Consider the following 19,344-nt stretch of genomic DNA (forward strand, 5'->3'; position numbering starts at 1 on the left):
ATCCCAGGAGGCACGCGGCTTGTCTCGTCTCGTGACATCGGATTGTAAAGACTGTCATGTAAAGACCGAGCATCATTATCCGCATGTCTGAGTGAAACATGAAAACAAATCCGATGACAGCGATGCCACCGCGTCGGCATCAAAGCCTTCTGCGGTGGTGTTGTGTTATGTGAACAGGTCACACGCTTGTTGTACGTACGGCACAAACAACCCACAGGCTGCGCTACAAGACAAAAAAAGCCATCCTTGCTTTTACACGTCAGTGATCAAGACCGCTCTCTTGTATTCAATTAAGCTGGAGCCCCCGCAGTGAGAAAACCTGGCCTGCTGCTGCCCTCTGCTGGTCGGACTGAGATGGTTCAGACAGAGATGGTGTTCCTGAAGGGAGAGGACCTGCGCCTCGAGTGCATACCAGAGGGCTTGTAGGTGCACGCGCTCAGTCGCCACCACTGCTTATGGCCCAGCATCACCACACGTCTCCATCACGATTTGTCCCCTTTTAGTCCCACTCCAAGCGTAAAATGGATGAAGATGGGAGAGAAGCTGCCTCCTCGGACCAAATTCAGCAAGTTTGATAAGCTGTTGACCATCAAGGCGGTGGAGGAGAGCGATCAGGGGCAGTACATGTGCACGGCCAGCAACTCCGCCGGGGAGACGGTCCACTACTTTGACGTGACAGTGGAAGGTGGGTCTCACAATCATGCCGTTGTGAGTGCGTTGGCGTTACACAGCCATCACCGGCCTCCTTAACGCCTCACAGAGCCGCCCAAGTGGCAGACGGGGCCTCCCCAGAGCCAGCTGGCCGTGACCGGGTCCGACGTGCACATCAGCTGCTCGGTCAGTGGAAAGCCGGCGCCGGACATAACGTGGAGGAGGAACGGGGAGCTTCTCAGAGGTGAGCGGGAGAGTCGCTGTAGCCGCGGCTGAGTGCATGTGCTGCCAGTTGGCACGGCGACAGGGCGGCTACAAGAGAACCAGCCCGGTTCCAATCCGACCAGCAGCTGTTTGGCTAATTGCTCCGCAGAGCTCCTGAGACGCACTTGGCAGCCTGTCATTGTATTATTTCAGGATTTACACTACAAGGTGCGCTGGGCTGAAATCTACACGGCTCCCGCTTTAATATCATGTTGATTTCACGACGTCTAATGCGCACGCGGGTAATTTAAGGCGTCGCTTCCCGACAGACGACGCGGGGGGCAACAGGCGCGTGCACGATGACACGGTGGTGATCCATAACGCCAGACCTCAGGACAGCGGCGTGTACCAGTGTGAGGCCTCCAACAGTCACGGCAGCATCCTGGCCAACGTCAACATCATGGTCACGAGTGAGTAGTGGAGGCAGACTCTGTCCCCTGTGCACCGATAATATGCTACAAACACAGTTCTTGTCTACACAACCTCGTGGCGCATGCTGTTTTTTTAGCTCTCGAGGTGTTACAGGAGGTTGTGATATATATTTGTATTTCCTCCTGTTTCCATTTGTGAAAAAAGGCCTCGTGGGCGATAACTTGGCAGCTCCAACGTCTCCGTTTTCTCCCTTTTCCTTTAGAGATGGCTCCTCTGATACTAACAACGGATAACCTCGAGTACGCAGTGATAGCGGGAGGGGGCATCCTCCTCAACTGCAGGGTTTTCAGCTCCCCTCCGTCAAGCATCGACTGGCAAGTGACTACCAGCAAAATTAATAATCTATCCGTGCGAAGCTCCTTTAATGCATTCATCAACTGCACGAAATCTGGGCAGTTTGCAGTAGACGGAATAATTCAAAGCGCACCTCAGTGAGTCATGCCATTAATCCCACGCTGCTTTCACAGCCTGCACGATCTAGTCTGATGCCGTCCCTTAAGTCTGCTTAATTAGATAATATGGGCTAATTAAATCCTATTATCTGCAACTGCAGCGCTGCAACCAAGGGTAAAAGGATCTCAGACGGTCCACGACAGAATCACTCTGTACAGAGCCTCAGAATAATGGGACTGTGCTCCAGATGCCACTGATCAACAAGCCGAAGCATGCGGGCTTTAGATTAAAGGATTGACTTCTATTGGATCAGTTTGATATACAGGTGGAGATTCACAGCACAGATAAACAAAGTGACAGGGAGCATTATGTAGGAAACATGGCTCAAATCTAACACAGGTCCAACCCTCAAACTGAGGAACATTTCACCCACTTTGCCGCTCTAACATGCGCGTGCAACGCTCTCTCCCAGGGTCAAAGGTGAGACTGGAGAAGCCATCGAGCGCGAGGGATTGAGCGTTCTCCAGAACGGATCATTGCAAATCACCAACGCAGGGAAAGACGACGAAGGCAAATACACGTGCGTTGCCTTAAACACGGAGGGAAACTCGACAGTCACTGCTTCGCTGGATGTGAAAGGTGCCTGAGCATGTGGAGCTCGAACTGTAGAGTCACTATGTGAATAATAATGATGTAAATAATGAAATATATATTGATCGTCTTAGCAGCTTGGTGTACGTGCCTTTGTTATTTACACTGTGTTTTTGATCTTCAGACCCTACAGAAATATACCACCCCCCCCAGGACGTGCAGATCGTGAGCGGGACCACCGCCCAGCTGAGGTGCCAGGCGGCGTACGATGAAAGCCTGCAGAGCACCTTTGAGGTAGTGTGGAGGAAGGATGGGGAGGACGTGTTCTCCGGGGACGGTTCCAGGTAGGCGGCAGGAGCTTGATGGTTCCTCCAGAATTTTTCAGTTGCTTGTGTTTTTTTTTTATGAAGCCTGGGTTCAGCGTCTTTATCTGTAAATAAAGGTGCTTGGATAAAGACCCGCTGTCATACAGCACATGTTCCTCAGGTCTCATTATCCTAATCACAGTCGTTATTGGTGCAGACACTCTGTGAGCAATGGGATGCTGCGGATCAATAACGTGAACCTGAGCGACGAAGGGCTGTACACATGCGTGGCTAGAACACACCTTGACGAGGACAACGCCACGGCACTGCTCACAGTTCTGGGTAAAAGGCCGAAAAGCTACCTCACGAGGCGCTGATGAACACCAAGCTGATGTTTGCGCTTGGCCCCGCAGACGTTCCCGATGCGCCCACGAATTTAGACGTTGTGGAAGTCGACGGCCCGAGACGCGTGCGTCTGTCCTGGGTCCCTGGGAGCGATCACAACAGCTCCGTCACAGGTAGAAACAGGAACGCGTGAGAATTCTGTGCACACTGCTTCTGGAAGTGGACATTAGCAGTGATTGTTTAATGTATAGGTTGGGATTCTCTGTCATTACCCTTTAGTTTACAGCCTGTAATGAAGCATGCGCTGCATAATTACAGCGGCTCTACGAAATAGTCATAATTAAATTGCCTGAAAACCTGGCAGAGACCATTTGATAGATAAACTACTGGATCCCCTCACAGCATCAGTGGATGCGGACCCCTGTCCCTGATAGTCTGCAGGTTAGTGGTAAAAATGGACCCGAGCAGTGTTTTGATGTGGTTTTAATTCAGCTGTTGCAACCGACACATCCCCCTTTGTTGTGAGAAGGGGAATTAACAGGTTCTGCTGCTGTAATCACTGTCGAATGCTAGCGACACGCTAAAGTTCATTAACAAGCGCTGGCTGCAAATAGCTGTGAAGTGCTGGCGGGAGAGCTGTCTCTTGTTTGCGCTTCAAACGGGGCCCTGTTTATTTTTGGAACATAGCGACGGTAAGAATTAGATGTAATGTTTATTACCTTTGATGTGATCAGAGGACGCGAGAACAGGACGCGAAGAACTCTCTCGTGAGGCTGAAATGTGGACTTACAGCAGTTTAATCAAACATCCCGGTGCAAATGATACTGTTGCGAGGTCGTGTTAATGATGTTAATAATCAGCTACAATCCTGTAGTTTGAAACCTCTAGTCGGAGTTGGATGAAACAGTAAACACAAAAGTCAGAGATGGAGTCAGACAGGTAGCAGATCTTACCAAAGCAGCTTGTAGAGCGACAAGCACCTATTGTATGAATCATAAACCTGTGATCAGAAACACAGTGTTAATCAGGAGGAGGTTGTTGACGACTGAACATGCGCGTGTCCTCCATGAACGCAGATTTCATAGTGGAGTATGAGGAGAGCCAATGGGAGCCTGGCAGGTGGAGGGAGCTGCACAGAGTGCCTGGTAACCAGGCAACAGCCGATCTGGCGCTGAATGGACATCTTAACTATCAGTTCAGAGTGTACGCCGTTAATGCTGTCGGACCCGGACCCCCCAGCGAACCCACCGAGCAATACAGGACACCCCCTGCCGGTAAGGCCCACTCCCTTCAATTAGCATGTTTTAGCTGTGGCTAGCTGTGCGTCGCGCAGGGATTACGGCCCTGCAGCACTGGTGTGCGTGTGAACAATAGCTGCAGCACGTGTTGCTGGTTGAGTCTTGCATCTTATTTGAATATCTGCCTGTCAGCATTATATCAGAAATGTCAGAAGACATTTACATTGTTACTTGCACTAATACATATAATGCAATACTCTCCAAAGCTCCTGATCGGAACCCAGAGAACATCAAAATTCAGGGTCATCTTCCTCATCGAATGTACATTAGCTGGGAGGTGAGAAGAACCCGTTTCAATAAGATTATGCATTAAGTAGTAATATTTGTAAAATACTTGTAAGTAGTCTGAAGGTTGAGTCAACCGGATTTCTTCGTTTCCGTGGAAACGTTCTTCCACCAATCCAGGTGGCATCTTCAGTCTAAAGAAAAGTGGCTGAAGGCCACTCATTTATCCTTCACAGAGATTCCCCTCCCACCTGTGAACGATGGGCTCGTTATGTGATCAAAGGGCTGAGGGTAGTGAGTAGGTGTGAACTCTCAACTACTTGGCTCCTCCCCCATCGTTACAGGGTCCTTGGGTGTGTCCTTTGTGTTGGACTTGTGACACAGCCTATCCAGGGACGGCGCTGACACAAGGCAGTTTGGCTGTACTTTGATTCTCATCACCCACTACAGCACAAACTGGGAGTCATCAGGGTCCTGAATCATAGAGCACAGAACATCCACTGAAGCACTAGGAGAAAAAGGAAGACAGGGATCTGAAAACAGCCCTTAAGACCTGCAGCCCCTGATGGGCCTTCAACAAGGCAGCATCACAGTCCAAAAGAAGGACAACAGAACAGCCTGAGACTCAGGACCAGTGGAGGAACTTGGCCTTTCCTCATTCGTATGAGCAGCATTTCTGAAAAACTTTAAAGGATTTTTGGAAACTACTGCATATCCGTTTATTTCAAACCCACCAATACACTAAAACAGAAACTCGATCACCCAAAGGATCAGACAACAAAACACAAGAAGAAGAGCATAGTTTATGCGGTCAAGTGCAGACAGGCTCAGAGCTGTACTGTACATTGGTACAGACACTATTTGTCTACTAATTATCATGCTGCCATTTCATCTATTTCTAAGAAAATCAAGACCACATCACCAGTCCAACAATGGCACACCCAATGACCCTATAACTGTGGAGGAGGAGCCAGGAAGTTAGAGTTCACCCCTACTCACTACCCCTTGTTCACACAACAATGGGCTCTCAGAAGGATGAATGTGTGGCCTTCAGCCAACTTTCCTCAGACTGAAGAACCACCTGGATTGGCAGCAGAACGTTTCTACGGACTGACTGTGAACCGACATTTTTAAGTAATGGCCTTGTCCTGTTGTAGCCACTTCTGGCTGTGGAGCACAACGGCCCGGGCCTCGAGTACAACGTGAGCTACCGCAAACTGGGCGTAGAGGACGCGTGGAAGTCGCAGCTGGTCAGAGGCTTGTACTTCGTCGTGGACAACACGTCCACCTTCATCCCCTATGAGGTCAAAGTTCAGAGCAGGAACAGCCACGGGTGGGGCCCGGAGCCTAAGGTGGTGACAGGCTACTCTGGAGAGGACGGTGAGCTGCGGACCTCATCCAGACCACACACCTGGACCTGGTTCCACTTGCTTTTCCCTAACTTTGCTCTGTTATTTGCACTTTCTTTTCTCGCCTCCAGTCGTCTTTTGGCATTGTCGGCGGGAAAATGTGTCAGGTTGGGGTTCACTCTTTCCATTTGCCCACCATTTTAACCCCAGTAGTCACTTTCCGTCGCTCGTAAGAAAAAAAAAAGGGTCCAAGTCAAGCGGGTGGCACATAACCTTTGTTGGTTGGTAAGGATGTCAAGCTTCCACTTCTGTCTCAGGAGCTGTGGGATGTTTGACAGGTCACGACACACTTGTAAGCCCACTGAGGCACAATGGCTGCCCCCCCCCCCCCCCCCCCCCCCCCTTTCCCAGTGTCCTCTGTGCGTCTGTCATTTCCCACCACCGCTACACGCAGCCACGGCCTTTACAGCGTTTTAACTCGTGCCTCGTGCCACTTCTTCCCCCAGTGAGAGAGAAAAAGGGTTTTTGCGCTAGCGCGCGGCCAAGTCCGTCGACCGGCTGAGCGCGTATGTGCCTTTATGCTGATTTATGCAGCACCTGCGCTTACTTCCCTCCCCAACCGGCCAACGCTCGCTTCGACACCATCTGAAAAGAAGTGAAATATTTCCTCCTTGTCCCTGAATCCCACCTCAGGCCATCTAATTAGGCGGCTTTGCTGCAGTAGATGGTATTAACCACCCCCCCCCCCCCCCCCTTTTTTATGTGTCTTTAAGCGTTTTCTTCTGTTAATCCCTCTGTCCTTATCTTTCGGTGAAGCATTAAAGAGTCTTTGCACAGGTAGCCTGTTGTTTGCCGTTCATCAGTATTCCTGACGCTTCCCTGCAGTTCCGAGCACGGCGCCGCGGGACGTAGCCGTGGAGCTGATCAACAGCACTGTTGTGAGGGTTAGCTGGACCCCGGTTCCACCCGCCACAGTGAGGGGTCACCTGGGGGGCTACAATGTGAGTTTGTCCTCCAATTACCGCTCCGAAAACCCACAACTGGACTCAGAAGCCGGGACTCTGATCTGTATTTACAGGTTAACCGCAGATCTTGGTTGTTTCTGAGCTCAACTGCATATTTGTGCTCTGTAAGTAATCGCTTTCGGTGCTAAAACTGCTTCGAGGTTGACTCAGAGCGAAGAACTGTGCGTCACCTGGTGCGCGGTTCGAAGCGTGACATAACCAAAGACAGTGACTTCCTCCGTTTTGTCCCGTGTGAGCCTGTGAGTGTCACTGCAAACAGCCTCGGTCTCAGCAGGACTGCAACGTCGCGTTAATCATGTCATTTGGTAACGAGGACGTAGGGCGCGAGTCATGCGATCCTAGACTCGTGAAAATGGAGCGTTTAAAAAGAGAAAGGTAAAATCAAGTCGTGCCTTTTTTTTTCATACGTTCACTCTGTCAAGGTGTCGTCTGAGCCGGTGACAGTGCGACGGTGTGAGAGAAAAAGCCATCGAGCCATAACTGCAGAGTGATACCTCTGTTCACAGCTAATAGGTGATGCCTGCCTCCAACAGGTTCAGTGGATCAGGAGGCGCAGCCTGCTGGATCCCCGGCAGCCGTTGGCCGAGCGCCACTCGCTGCCCTTCCCCGGGAGGCGGAGTCACGCCGTCGTGCCCGGGCTGCAGCCGTTCTCCCAGTACACGCTGGCGGTCAACGTTTACAACAAGAAGGGGAACGGACCCAGCAGCGACCCGGTCACCTTCGACATGCCGGAAGGAGGTGAACGCAAGGAAACGCACCCAGAGCACGTGCACTGAACCGTTCCTTCAGAATGAAAGTGCCCTTTGACACTTGTTGCATCTCTTGCGCGATTAGGCTGAGGGAGCTTTGAAGGCGCCGGTGTGCGAGGTGATTTCATGACATCGCCGCTGTTTCAAAAAAGCATTTGCGACGTGAGACCCAGGGACGTCGCGTGGGAAATTAAAATTGCCATTGCACATATACGCGGAGAGGAGCAGCAGATAATATGTCCAGCGGTGGAAGTTGGGAAATGAAAAACATTTGCATATTTATAGGATAGAGAAGGACTAGATGAGATAAAAGGGTAATTGAACCTTTTGTGGGGAAATAAAAACCATATTGGACTGAAGTTCTAATTCGTACTGGCGTCTCACAACGTGCCTGGAGGGAGGCTTTAAATAGCGCCGGTAGCTACAGTACACAATGTTTACTGAGGACTCATAGAGGAAGAAGGAATCATCAAAGTAGCCCGACGAAGCTTTTCATGGGAACATCTGCGAGTGTCTGCTCAGCGACTGTGCCTTAAAAACACAATCTGTCACATATTGTTTTTATCACTGTAACAAATAAGGGAATATACGTGGACAAAATCAAAACCAATCGACACGAGGGACAGAAATGCAGAGTGACTGATTAAACCCCGTGTAAAAAGCTGTAATAAGCTGTTGACGCCCCTGTTGTTCCCGCAGCTCCTGGACCGGTGCCCATTCTGACCGCCTCCAACGCCCAGACGGACTCCGTCCTGCTGGTGTGGGGGCCGCCGCTGGTGGCCAACGGCATCCTCACCGGCTACCGGCTGCAGTACCACCTCAGTATGTATGACTATTCTGTTGTTTTTTTAAATTTTTCCATTAATACGTATTTCTTGTTGCGGGTGAAGCAGTGGTGGAGGGGAGGTCCCCTCATGGCACCACCCTGGGCCTTTGGCGTCTGGAAGCACGGCCTGACCCCGCCTGCGTTCTCACGTCGGCCACTAGGTGGTGCTGTTGAACACAGAACCGCGCAGGACGCCTCAGCTTTCGATTCGACGCGTCCCTCGGCGCGTCTCATCTCGCACCGTCCCGGGCTCCGCGTTCCGCTCCAACCGGGGTCATTAAAGTCACCGCCGCCTGTGACGCGTGTGACATCCCTACCGAACTCCCTGGCGTTCGTCACTCAGCGTGTAAAAATCTCACCCCGCGCGCACTCCGGCCGAACGAGCGCGTGGATGGGGCTTTCATTACGCTCTCTGTGTTTTCAAAGCCCACGCTCTCGTTGCCTGACATTTCTCAAGGCTTTTGTGTGAAATGTGAAGGCAGAGACGGCCCTCTGCCGCCTCCGCCCGCACCCACGGAGTCTGGTCCAGCGCTGCGACGCGCGCGCGCGCTCCCTCTTTCCTTTCTGCCTTTTCCCATATCAGATGTCAGGCTTTACACAGATATTCCCACACAATGCAGCCCGTGGGCGTCGAAGGATTTACAGTGGAATCGATTCATCTCGAAGAGGAGCCGCGCGCGTCTTCTGTGAATTCCTTGAATAAGACACGCGCCCCGCCATGAGCGCGGTCCGCGCGGCCCGTCGAGTCGCGCAACAGCTGCGTAATTAGCCAATGAGCGATGCGCCTCCCCGCGTTAAGAGGCGTGGCGCGTCGTTTTTCTTTTTTTTTTTTTTTTTTTTAATGCGCAAATGGAAATTTGGCGCAGCAGGTGCGGCGCACGCTCCGGTCTCACCTGCATCACAATAATGACACCAACAAAGGCTTCGGGGGGAGGAGTAGGAGGGGGGGGCTGCTTCTACAGCCCGCGCGGATAATGCGCTTTGATCTATAATGCATGTTGGGTGATAGTTTATGCTGCTTGTGTTTGCTGCTCTTCACATTTCTGCTTTTTCACCCGTTTCTTTGTTTCATTTCCGCCCCCCCCTCTCCTTTTATTCACTTTACTCCTTCTTGCGCTTTCCTTCCTCCTTGTCTTTGCACCCATTGCCGCTTGTTTACCCCCCCCCCCCCCTTCAGTTCTCCATCGTTCCTTTCATCTCCGCTCGCCTCTCGTCCTAATGTATTCCTCCTCAGCTCACCTGTCACCACACGTATCTGCTACATCCACTTTCTGCATGAGCTGCCATGGCATCTCTTCATCTCCCCTTCCCTTGGCCATTGACCCTTATTATAGCCCTGTTCCATTAAGGCGCGGCGCCGACCCGCGGCGACGACTTTATCGGCGTGCATCCGCCGAAGGCTCACTCACGCCTCGCGCGCTGACCTGACATTTTTCCCTGCTTCATCTATAGTTAATGAGAGCACGCGGGAGACGGTCGATTCCCAGGTGAGGAACATCTCTGGGAACGACACCACCCAGTGGCAGCTCGGGGGCTTGAAGGGGGGCAGCCTGTACCGGTTCCACCTCAGCGCCTGCACGCGGGCCGGCTGCGGACCCGCGCGGGCCCAGGAGAGCAGCACCGCCGCCCCAGAAGCCGCTGGTGAGTAGATGGGATGGCAGACGTGCAGTGGTGTTGACGCGACAGGCCGTGCTGATGTGCGACTAACCGTGGTTGGAGGATTCACTGCTGTTTGGAGTTGGGAATTTAACACCTAGTTTATTTATTGCGGATTTGCTGGATCTGAACAAAGCCTTTTTGGTTGGCTTCTACAGAAACGTCGAAATATGTGTGATCTGCATAGAAATGTGAAAACAAACTCCGGGAAGCGTGTGAGGTCTAAACATCCACAGGAGAACTGCTAATATCAAAATTAGGATTGTGTCCAGTGGTGGATTTAAAGAAGCTGGTTCAGTTTGGCTTAATGCAGTGAACTGCGTTTACCTGACGGCCTCAGAGGTCGTCGTCCAGTGCTCTCTCGTTGTGAAGCACACCTCCACCTGTAGCGCAGCGCCGCGTCGGCTTCCAGCGGCTCCAGACGTTCTCCGGTTCCAGTCGAGCGAGGTTCCGTCACGCGGCCTCGCTAATGACACCGGGCGTCGGTCGGGCTGTTGCTAGGGGCGACGTCGGTAACGGCCGCGGAGCTGGTCTCACAGTGAATGAGCTAATGGATTCTGAGGTCAAAACTACTGCGTCTCCTATGCTGCTGTTCTCCTGTTTAAGGTTAAATATATATGTATATGTCACATGAAGCATTATCTATTACAGGTGTTGATTCCAGCGGGAACAAGTGCTAGAATTTAATGACGGTTCAAAGTTCCTGGAACCTCCTAATAAGCGTCTCTGGGTGTTGGGATGACGGCGGTTGCTCCTCTGCGGCTTTCGCAGCTCCTTTCAGATGCCGCGCTCCTCGTAGGTGGAAGTCCGGCCCGGGAGCCATTAGAGGCATTGTGTGTAAATACGTCCGAACGGAGATGAAACGCTGCTGCTTCGGAGCGCGGTCCTCGGGGCGCGTGAGCCGCGACGCAGCGCGGGGATTTATGGACGCCGGCAGCACCGAGCAGGCGCTCCGTGAATTACAGGCGTTAATGGGGAGTGATGGAGTGAATTCATGTCAGTCATTAGGCACGAACTGAAGTGGTTTTTATTTTCGATTTCACCTTTGTGGCTCAATGTGCTTTTTATGTTAGTCTGTTTTCCCTTTTATTTATTTTTTTACATAAAAATCACAGGTTGACACACCAGAATAAAACACTGTAGCTGTCAGCAGTAATGCATGTGTGTGTGTGTGTGTGTGTGTGTGTGTGTGTGAGTCTGCACGGCTTTGTTTCAAAGGCCCGTAATGCAACGAGAGCACCTGCAGGAGGCAACAGAACACGGAGCGAGGGGGTACAGCACCCTCTGAGAAGGAGCGGCAGGAAAACTGAGGGGAAGCGTTAACAGCCACCGCAGAGTGTGACAGGCAGCCGACAATGTCTGTTTTTCCCTCCGTCGGGTCTCATGAGATAACAAAGCAGCCGACATAAATCGGGCTGCGAACTAGAGAGGCGGCGCCGAGGAGCAGATACCTCCAAAGTCACAAAAATAACCAGCGGCTCCTCCGGAGATTAAATCATTTGCTCCCCGGCGCGTCGCTCCAACACCCGGGGCGGTTTCACCCGCAAATCCGCTAATTGCTTGAACTCGGCTGTTTGAGAAAGTTTAGCGGGAGATGTAATAAATCACTCTCATCAGATCAGGATGCAGCGATCAGAGGCCGATAACAGGCTGGTGCCGCTAAAACCAGACAGGAAGCGTCTTTACAGACCCGCACGAGCGAGGACGCGATGAGGGATGTGAATCCAACAACAGCGAACGGTCTGATAGAAATGAAGACGACGTGGTTCCACTCACTGAGCTTTCAGTCAGTTTTTAGCTTTGGTGCTTTTAATTTGTGTTTGTTCTTTAATCACTTTGTAGTACAGTACTGCTGCATACTGTGTGTGTGTGTGTGTGTGTGTGTGTGTGTGTGTGTGTGTGTGTGTGTGTGTGTGTGTGCGCGCGCTCTAAACTTTAAAGCTGCCTTTCCTTATCTCCATAATCTTTGGCTGTATTTCATTTTCCTTTCATCCCTCTGGAGATCTGTCCTTGGCTCCGGCACCGGCTCCGGCACCGGCTCCGGCTCCGTCTGAGGCCCCCGTTCACACGCGTAGGTATCGCCGCCTGCAGCCGCTCCTGTAGATACTGTAGATACAGAGTGGCACCGTGGGCGTGCTAGCGTAGCCGCTGCTAGCGTAGCGGCTGCTAGCGTCAGCCGTTCTAGCGTCAGCCGCCGCCTGAACGCCGGCTCGGCTGAGACGGAACCAGCAGAACCCCCTCTGAGCCGTGCCGTTCTCGCACGGTGACTTTCATTATTCTAGTCGCAACCTGTGACGCCTCCTCGCCCCCGTACCGAATATTAGAGGCGACGGAGCCGCGGAGCTCTAACATCTGAAACTTCTTTTTCAAAAAAAGCCCCCCACCCCCCCCCCCCCCCCCCCCCCCGGCTCTATCGCAGCCCCTGCCACTCGTTCTCCTCTAGGTGCACGGCTCACACGTGCACAGGCGGCGATACATGTATGACATCCCTGTGATCTCATCTCTGACGCACCTGAACATTCAGCTGACAATGGGATTGAACACGCGGCGACGTTTTATGATATCTGCTCACAGTGGAGGGAGGGGGTGGGGGGGCTTCGGGAAATGCCAGCTTTGCTTAAGACAGAGTGAAGACTGGATGTCACTCCCACCCACGATCTCTATATCTACCCTTTATGAGCTCAAATCCAGCTCCACTCAATTAAGTGCGGGCCCCGGCGTTGGCTTTTGAACTGTCGTCTTGAAGGGTTCCTGCTCGCTGCGCTGCGTGGTTCTGTTCTGTTCTGGGGCCCGGGGGGGCCGGGGGTGGGGGGGGTCCTATTTGCCTCCACTAATCCGCTTTTCCTGCCTCTTCTGCGCCTGTCTGTGTTTCCCTTTCGTCCTGATTTCTCTTTTTCCTCCCCTCTCTCTCTCTCTCTCTCTCTCTCTCTCTTCATCAGTTCCGGCCCTGTTGAACATAAGCTCTCATGTGAGTGACACCTTTGCCAAAATCAGCTGGACGGGCGGCGGCGGGCGGCGGCAGCCACCACTTTACGTGGCTTTTAGGAATGACCGTAAGCCAAGTCGCCCCCCACATTTAGGGCGGCGTAGTGTTTAGGTGGGAAATGCACACGTTTGTGTCGGCGTGGCTCCCTCACGCGCTGTTTGTGCGCCTCTTGTGCTTGGCTGTGTAGGTGACGGTATCTGGCAGATTTCACAGGCTGTAAACGCGTCTCGAAATTTCCACGTACTGGACGGGCTGGCGCCGGGGACGGCGTACACCGTGCGCCTCCTCTCCCAGAGGCTGCTGGAGAACGCTAGCCTTTTCGAGGGCGTTATCCAGACTCAAGACGAAGGTGAGCGACGACGGAGGTCGCCGAGGTCCAACCTGATACGGTTATTACTGTCTTCACAGCTTTGTGGTCTCTTATTTTGAAGGGAAGCCAACACACAGGGCGGGAATGCGTCGTGTTTTCCTGCTCCGAGGCAGAGATAAAGTCGCCCAGGCAGCGCTCGAGGGGACTGTCATTCTGAAATCAGCCAGCGCCAACGTGGCCTTTCTGTTGTGCTCTTCCTCAGGTGTTGTAGGACGGAGGGGCGGGGGCTTTTCCACTCAGGGGTGGTTCATTGGGACCATGTGCGCCGTGGCGTTGCTCACCCTCATCGCCGTCATCGCCTGTTTCGTGAAGACCAAGCAAGGCGGCAAGTATGCAGGTACGCGCTCTCCTCGAGGAAAGGTCACTCAGGGTTCAACCAGGGTCGGCCAAATAAAACATTAACAGTAGATGTATATGATGAATGAGTCTGATTTGGTGAAACCTACCTCGCCTCCCACCTGCTTGGCGTCTCCTCGCTTTTGCTCCCTTTAACCAACTCACCCTTCCTCCTCTCCACAACTCCGCCACCTCGCCTGCAGTAGGTTTTTGACACGAAGCGTTGAATATTTCATCAGATGCTTTGGATTCCCCCGTTGCCCATCCGACTCTTCTCTTTTTTTATGAAAACCCATCTTTTGTCTCTCAAAAGCAGCCGGTATTTTTAAAGCGTGTGTACACAAAGACCTGACGTGCAGCACTCTGCGCAGAGGCTTTCAGTTTATGGATTTCATATAACGTTCACAAAGTCATACTTTCAAAAGCTTTTCAGCTGTGGATACACATCCTCCTCCTTCGCAGGTGATGTAAAACTTCAGATCACTTATTGCTTCGCTTCAAGTACAAATGTTGAATGTTGGTCCTTTCTCCAGTTTCCAAGCGTCGCTTGACAGGAAATCACTGAGGTTGAAAAACCAACAAAATGCTGCCGGTGTTATTTCCTTCTGGAGCAATGTGGACGCCATTAGCATTTAGAGTTCCCTGAACGTGACAGATGTGTCCGTCCTGTGCCCCCACAGTCAAGGAGAAGGAGGACCTCCACACCGACGCGGAAACGCAGCGCGCGGATGATGACACCTTTTGTAAATACAGGTGAGGCAAGCGGCGCTGGCCAAATTTCCACATCTCTCTCGAATGCATTGTGCGGCAACGCTTGCCATGATGAGAAACAGCACATGTCACAGTAACGCCTCTCTCTCCCGTCTCGAAGCAAGCCGAGCACTGGCGAGCCTCCCCAGGAAGAGCCTGGAGGCCACGTAACGGGCTAGGTAATCGCAGCAGCGCAGATAGCTTAGCTAGCTCCTCGTTAGCGCGCCGCTGTGTGCGTGTGCCTGCTCCCAGTGTGTGTAAGCAGTGTGCTGCATATCTGCACGTTCTCTCAGAATACGGCTCAAAAGGCTGATTTTCAACGCATGAAGTCAAATTTACATTTACGAACCGGGAAACACCTCCGCTCGAGCAAGACGCGTGTGTTTACGGGGTCAGAATGACTATTTGGAGCCAGTCCCTTCTTAGACGACAGCGACTAATACTATTAGCTATTTAGGCCTCCGGATGCGCTCCGGCTCAGATAACCTCTGGTGTGGGAGGACGTCGCAGAAGTTATTTTCGGTCGCCGCTGCCTCCGCTCACCTCAGGATGCCGACAGGCTTCTGTTCAAACACAGACGCCCAAAGTGGAAATTCCTCCTCGGCGGAGGCCGCGCGTCTGTTGGCAGCGGAGGAATCTCCCGCCGCAGATGTTCCAGGCTGATTATAGACGGAGCGGTAATTGCTGATGGGAACTAGCCTGTACTCAATGAAACAATCATAACCTGGATATGACAATCGGGCGAGCGCGCCGGGGCATCGCCGTTGCCCCGGAGCCCGCAGCTGTTCTTTTATAATAACTGCCGAATTCTCCCATTGTTTGCCTCGTTTCGCCGCCGCGATGACAGTTTAGGAAAAATCAACCGAATCTTATTCCGCTTGACAGCGCCGCAGCAACTCTGTGACAAAGGCTCGTTTGTTTGCGCCGCACGCAACAGAAATCACCTAAAATAGCCTCTTTTGTCTGTTTAGATTCTGCTCGTATTCATATTATTCAGAGCATCATTACTCACAGTTGTGCGCTTGCTGCCAATTGCGTTTTGTGGCTTTTGCCAAGACTATAATTCTGTTAAACAGAGGGAAAAAAACATCTAGTGTCTGCAATCCTGTTAATAGATTATATAGCTTAAAGCCGTAATGACTCAGTATTTAACGTCCCGCACATGTAAATGACTCAGTGTGTTTATTGATGAGGTTGTCTATTAATATTAGTGACTCAGTCGCTGCTAACCAGGTGCTTTAGACTCAAATTCCTCTTATAATTTAAGGTTTTTATCCACTGACTTTGATCAGTTTCTGATAACTTGGAAACTTTGGAGCTTGTCAGCCGGCGTGTGAGCGAGCGAGCGAGGGAGTTGGTGTTGATGTCTGGCTGCAGCGCTCTGCTCAGAATGCCTCTCGTGGGCTGTTTTTATGGGGCAGTTCTGACTGCTGTCCCCCCAGAGTGCCCTTAGCCGCGCCGTGATGTTGTTGTTCTGGCTTTAGAGCTGGATACAGGGCTCTCTGGTGCCCTTTGAATCTCCCAAGGCAGCGGACCACCCACCGGTCTGCCACGTGTCCGGGGGAGCTGACAAGTGGTAATTATGCTTCAGACGATTTCTCTTCGGAGACGACCCCTCCACCCCTCCACCCCCCGCGTCCCCCGTCCACTGCATCCAGTGAAGCCGGAGCGGGGCGGTGCAGCCTTTTCTCAGCCCGGTTCTTATCGCGGCTCTCATCTTCTCGTGTGTTTTGTGCAGTTTCAGAGACGACGGCAGATGTGGGGAGGTTTTCCTTCATGCATCTTTAAAGTAGAATGGAAACAGCTTCACGTGCAAATAGGAAGGGGAAAAAAATCCACGGGTCACCGGCAAGACACATTCCATTACAGCACCTTTTACCTGCTGATGTTACTGCATCTCGCAGCTGCGTGTGAAATTTAAGGCAACACCTTCTCGCTGCAACACCTGGGATTGAGCTCGATCTGGAGCGAGGTCTCGAATGAGCCCGAGCTCGAAAGCACTTAGCCCCATTTCATCGGCGCGTTCAAAGACGCGGTGGGAGGGCGGCGGCAGCGGCGGAACGCCACGCTCAGATAACGGCCACTTATCTGCGGCGCTGGAGTCGTCAGAGAAAGGAGGCTTGATAAGAGTTGAAATGCGGCCCGGACGTGACTCGCATGGCAAGCGGCCCCCTCCAAAACGGGGGGGGGGGCAGATAAGGCTGGTTATTAAAATCCCAGCGAAAGGGAGACGCGATCCGTAATCTCGGCTCGAACCCGGTGTCGGCGCTGAAGCGCCGCTCGCGGTGTCAGCTACCGTGCGCCTCAAACGGCGCTATCATCCGGCAGCCACCTGAGCGCCGGCGACGAGCGCAGACGCTGCGTGTGAGGAATGCTAAGCCGGCGGAGGCGGGGGTGGGGCCCAACACGGAGGGTTTAGCGAATTAGCCGAGAGGACAGGGAGGGAAAGTCTCCCGCGTGTTTGGAGGTGACCCCGCGTCTTGCAGCCGGGCACCTGCAGCCTGGCCGCTTGCCCGGCCCTAAATTGGCATCTAATCTCCTCCTCCTGCGTGAGGCCTCCTGGGAACACGGGGAACGACAGGCTGTTTGTCTGGGATTGCATATGCCCCACCTCTGCCACCCCTATTCCTGCTGCCTTTCTCGGTTCACCTCACCTCACCTCGCCCTCGCCTAGCGCCCCCCCCCCCCCCCCCCTCGCAAACACAGACGCACGCAAACACAAACACGCGCGCGCCTCCCACTCGTCTTCTTTCTCTCGCCGCACTCGGGCAATTTCCATCGCCGCCTCTAAAGAGATTTGAAATTGCCTTTGGTCCTGGAGCCTCGGCAATTAGCAATTAGCGAAGTGATTGTTGCTAGCCCTCCCCGCCTCCAGTGCGCCCCCCCCCTGCTGTGCAGCCGCCGCATCCGCGCCCGTGCTGATGCATTGAAACCATAGGAAGTGGCTTTGTGATTGGGAGAGTGTGTGGGTATGTTAGCATGCGTTGCCTTCAATAGTCCTCGTTCTTCCTTCTGTCTGTGAGTGACGTCTGATAATCTGAGTGCTTTGTGTCATGAACAGCCCCGTTAGCGTTGCGCGTGCTGCTCGGACGTGCCCGGCGTGCTCGTTTGTGCGTTGCACCTCTGACCCCCCCCCCCCCCACCGTTACTCTGTGTGGTTGTCGACAGCAGCAGCGACAGCGAGGAGAGGCCGCTGAAGGGCGGCAGCCTGGGTTCCCTGAGCGAGGACGACATCATCGGAGACGGCGTCAGCAGGGACAGCATGGCCGACTACGCCGAGGGCGGGGGCGAGTACGACGAGGACGGCTCGTTCATCGGCCAGTACTGCGGACGCATGCGCAGGGGTTCCGCCAGCGAGCCCAGCGGACCCGCGCAGCAGGACACAGCGTGAGGCCGTCGCCTGAGTCTCATATGGAGCAAATTTAGTTTTTACAGTGCACAGACTGGAGCCCAGCGTTTGTACATACTTTAGGAGATGAGCTTTTTTAATGACAATAAAGTGTTTTGTATGAGTCAGTCTTTATGTTGATACGTTGATAAATTGATTTTCTACAAAGGTAAAAAAACATCACATCAATAATTAAATAAAGTGCAAGAAACACAATTTATTGAATACTTACTGAAAAATCACTTGATACCAAGTCATAAAATTATTTTACTACTATTTTTATTACATTGCTTCTGTATACTGATGTATAAATATTTGACGATTGTTTATTATTAAAATGATCCTCCTTTATATCTAGTTATATGAAATATGTATCGTGACCATTTTATTGCTTTTTATTGAAGAACGCAACACAGACATCACTGCACTTAGAACGTTCACCTTAGAACGTCCCCCTGTTTAGACCCTGGAGGGTTTTCAGCTCCACTATTTGTCATCCAGCTATTTATACGGTTTTGGACCGTGTGCAGCGTATCATGGTGAATCACTCCACATCCCGCTATACAAATAATCAGGGCCGGGCTGTGTAATATTTGGAGATCCTGACGCCGGGCTCTGTCTTTTTTTTTGCCGCGGTGCAATGATTCACTTGATTTTTCCACTCCGCTTCTCGCGAGGAGCCTCGCGTTTGGTAGCATCACGTCCAGCGAACACAACATGAGTATGTTGTGATTTCTACTTGCAGCTTTGAAAAAGCCATACAGCAAAATTGACCCACAAAGGATAAGGTGACAGTAAAGTGATACAGACATGGTGGATTAGACCGGCTGTTCTCTAAGGTCACAGGCTGCCGAGCTCTGGAAACACTTGTCTGTGCAGCACACACAGGGAATGAACAATGCGTCCGTTCTTCACCAATACCAGAAGCTGAGGTTCGACCTATTCAGGAATGTCACTTAAACATGTAATAAAACTGATATAGTTGCACACTGTCTCCAAAGCACTTAAAGTTTCATTTTCAGATGATTTGTAAAAAAAAAAAAAAACTTTAAGATTCACAGCTTTAGCTTTAAACATAAAAAAATCTCCAAAACCCTGCAGTTAGAGGAAGTCCAAGCGAACTGCGCTTCATAAGCAAGAATTTATGTGGTGCATGGAAACGCAAACCTGAGGACCATAAACGACGGAGCTGCATGTTTTATGAGAGCCTCAGAAGAGATTAAAGACATAAATCCTCACAAATAGTAAACAAGAGAAAACAGTAGTAAACAATGTTTGCATCAAACCCGCCAGGACGGAGGTGATCATACGGAGCGAAGCCGTGATGCGTCCTCAGCGTCGTAGTGGCTCGTTCTGGATCGGCTCCGACAGTCGGAACCAAAACGTTGCAGACGAACGTGGGACA

General features: G+C 52.0%; 1 protein-coding gene across 13 annotated transcripts in view; it reads left to right on the plus strand.

Annotated features, from left to right (window-relative positions):
* LOC114858885 (neural cell adhesion molecule L1-like protein) overlaps nt 1-18,290 on the plus strand; it is a 31,674-nt gene extending 13,384 nt beyond the window's left edge. For 7 of the 13 annotated variants that reach the window (XM_029156549.3, XM_029156547.3, XM_055510329.1 and 4 more), the window contains exons 7-28: nt 296-422; nt 504-685; nt 761-895; nt 1,185-1,325; nt 1,550-1,661; nt 2,213-2,379; nt 2,516-2,675; nt 2,854-2,978; nt 3,050-3,154; nt 4,058-4,255; nt 4,486-4,556; nt 5,662-5,884; nt 6,739-6,854; nt 7,412-7,616; nt 8,327-8,449; nt 9,906-10,094; nt 12,112-12,180; nt 13,049-13,162; nt 13,283-13,444; nt 13,668-13,802; nt 14,482-14,554; nt 17,720-18,290. In XM_029156549.3, coding sequence (XP_029012382.1) covers nt 296-422; nt 504-685; nt 761-895; nt 1,185-1,325; nt 1,550-1,661; nt 2,213-2,379; nt 2,516-2,675; nt 2,854-2,978; nt 3,050-3,154; nt 4,058-4,255; nt 4,486-4,556; nt 5,662-5,884; nt 6,739-6,854; nt 7,412-7,616; nt 8,327-8,449; nt 9,906-10,094; nt 12,112-12,180; nt 13,049-13,162; nt 13,283-13,444; nt 13,668-13,802; nt 14,482-14,554; nt 17,720-17,942 — 3,155 coding nt within the window. In that variant the 3' untranslated portion in view covers nt 17,943-18,290. Of the gene's footprint in view, nt 1-295; nt 423-503; nt 686-760; nt 896-1,184; nt 1,326-1,549; nt 1,662-2,212; nt 2,380-2,515; nt 2,676-2,853; nt 2,979-3,049; nt 3,155-4,057; nt 4,256-4,485; nt 4,557-5,661; nt 5,885-6,738; nt 6,855-7,411; nt 7,617-8,326; nt 8,450-9,905; nt 10,095-12,111; nt 12,181-13,048; nt 13,163-13,282; nt 13,445-13,667; nt 13,803-14,481; nt 14,555-14,672; nt 14,731-17,719 lie in introns of all 13 variants that reach the window. The other 6 variants (XM_055510333.1, XM_055510334.1, XM_055510331.1 and 3 more) reach the window with 6 other exon arrangements.
* The last annotated feature ends 1,054 nt before the right edge of the window (nt 18,291-19,344 follow it).

The sequence above is a fragment of the Betta splendens genome, chromosome 7 (genome assembly GCF_900634795.4).
Source record: "Betta splendens chromosome 7, fBetSpl5.4, whole genome shotgun sequence".
Taxonomy (NCBI): domain Eukaryota; kingdom Metazoa; phylum Chordata; class Actinopteri; order Anabantiformes; family Osphronemidae; genus Betta; species Betta splendens.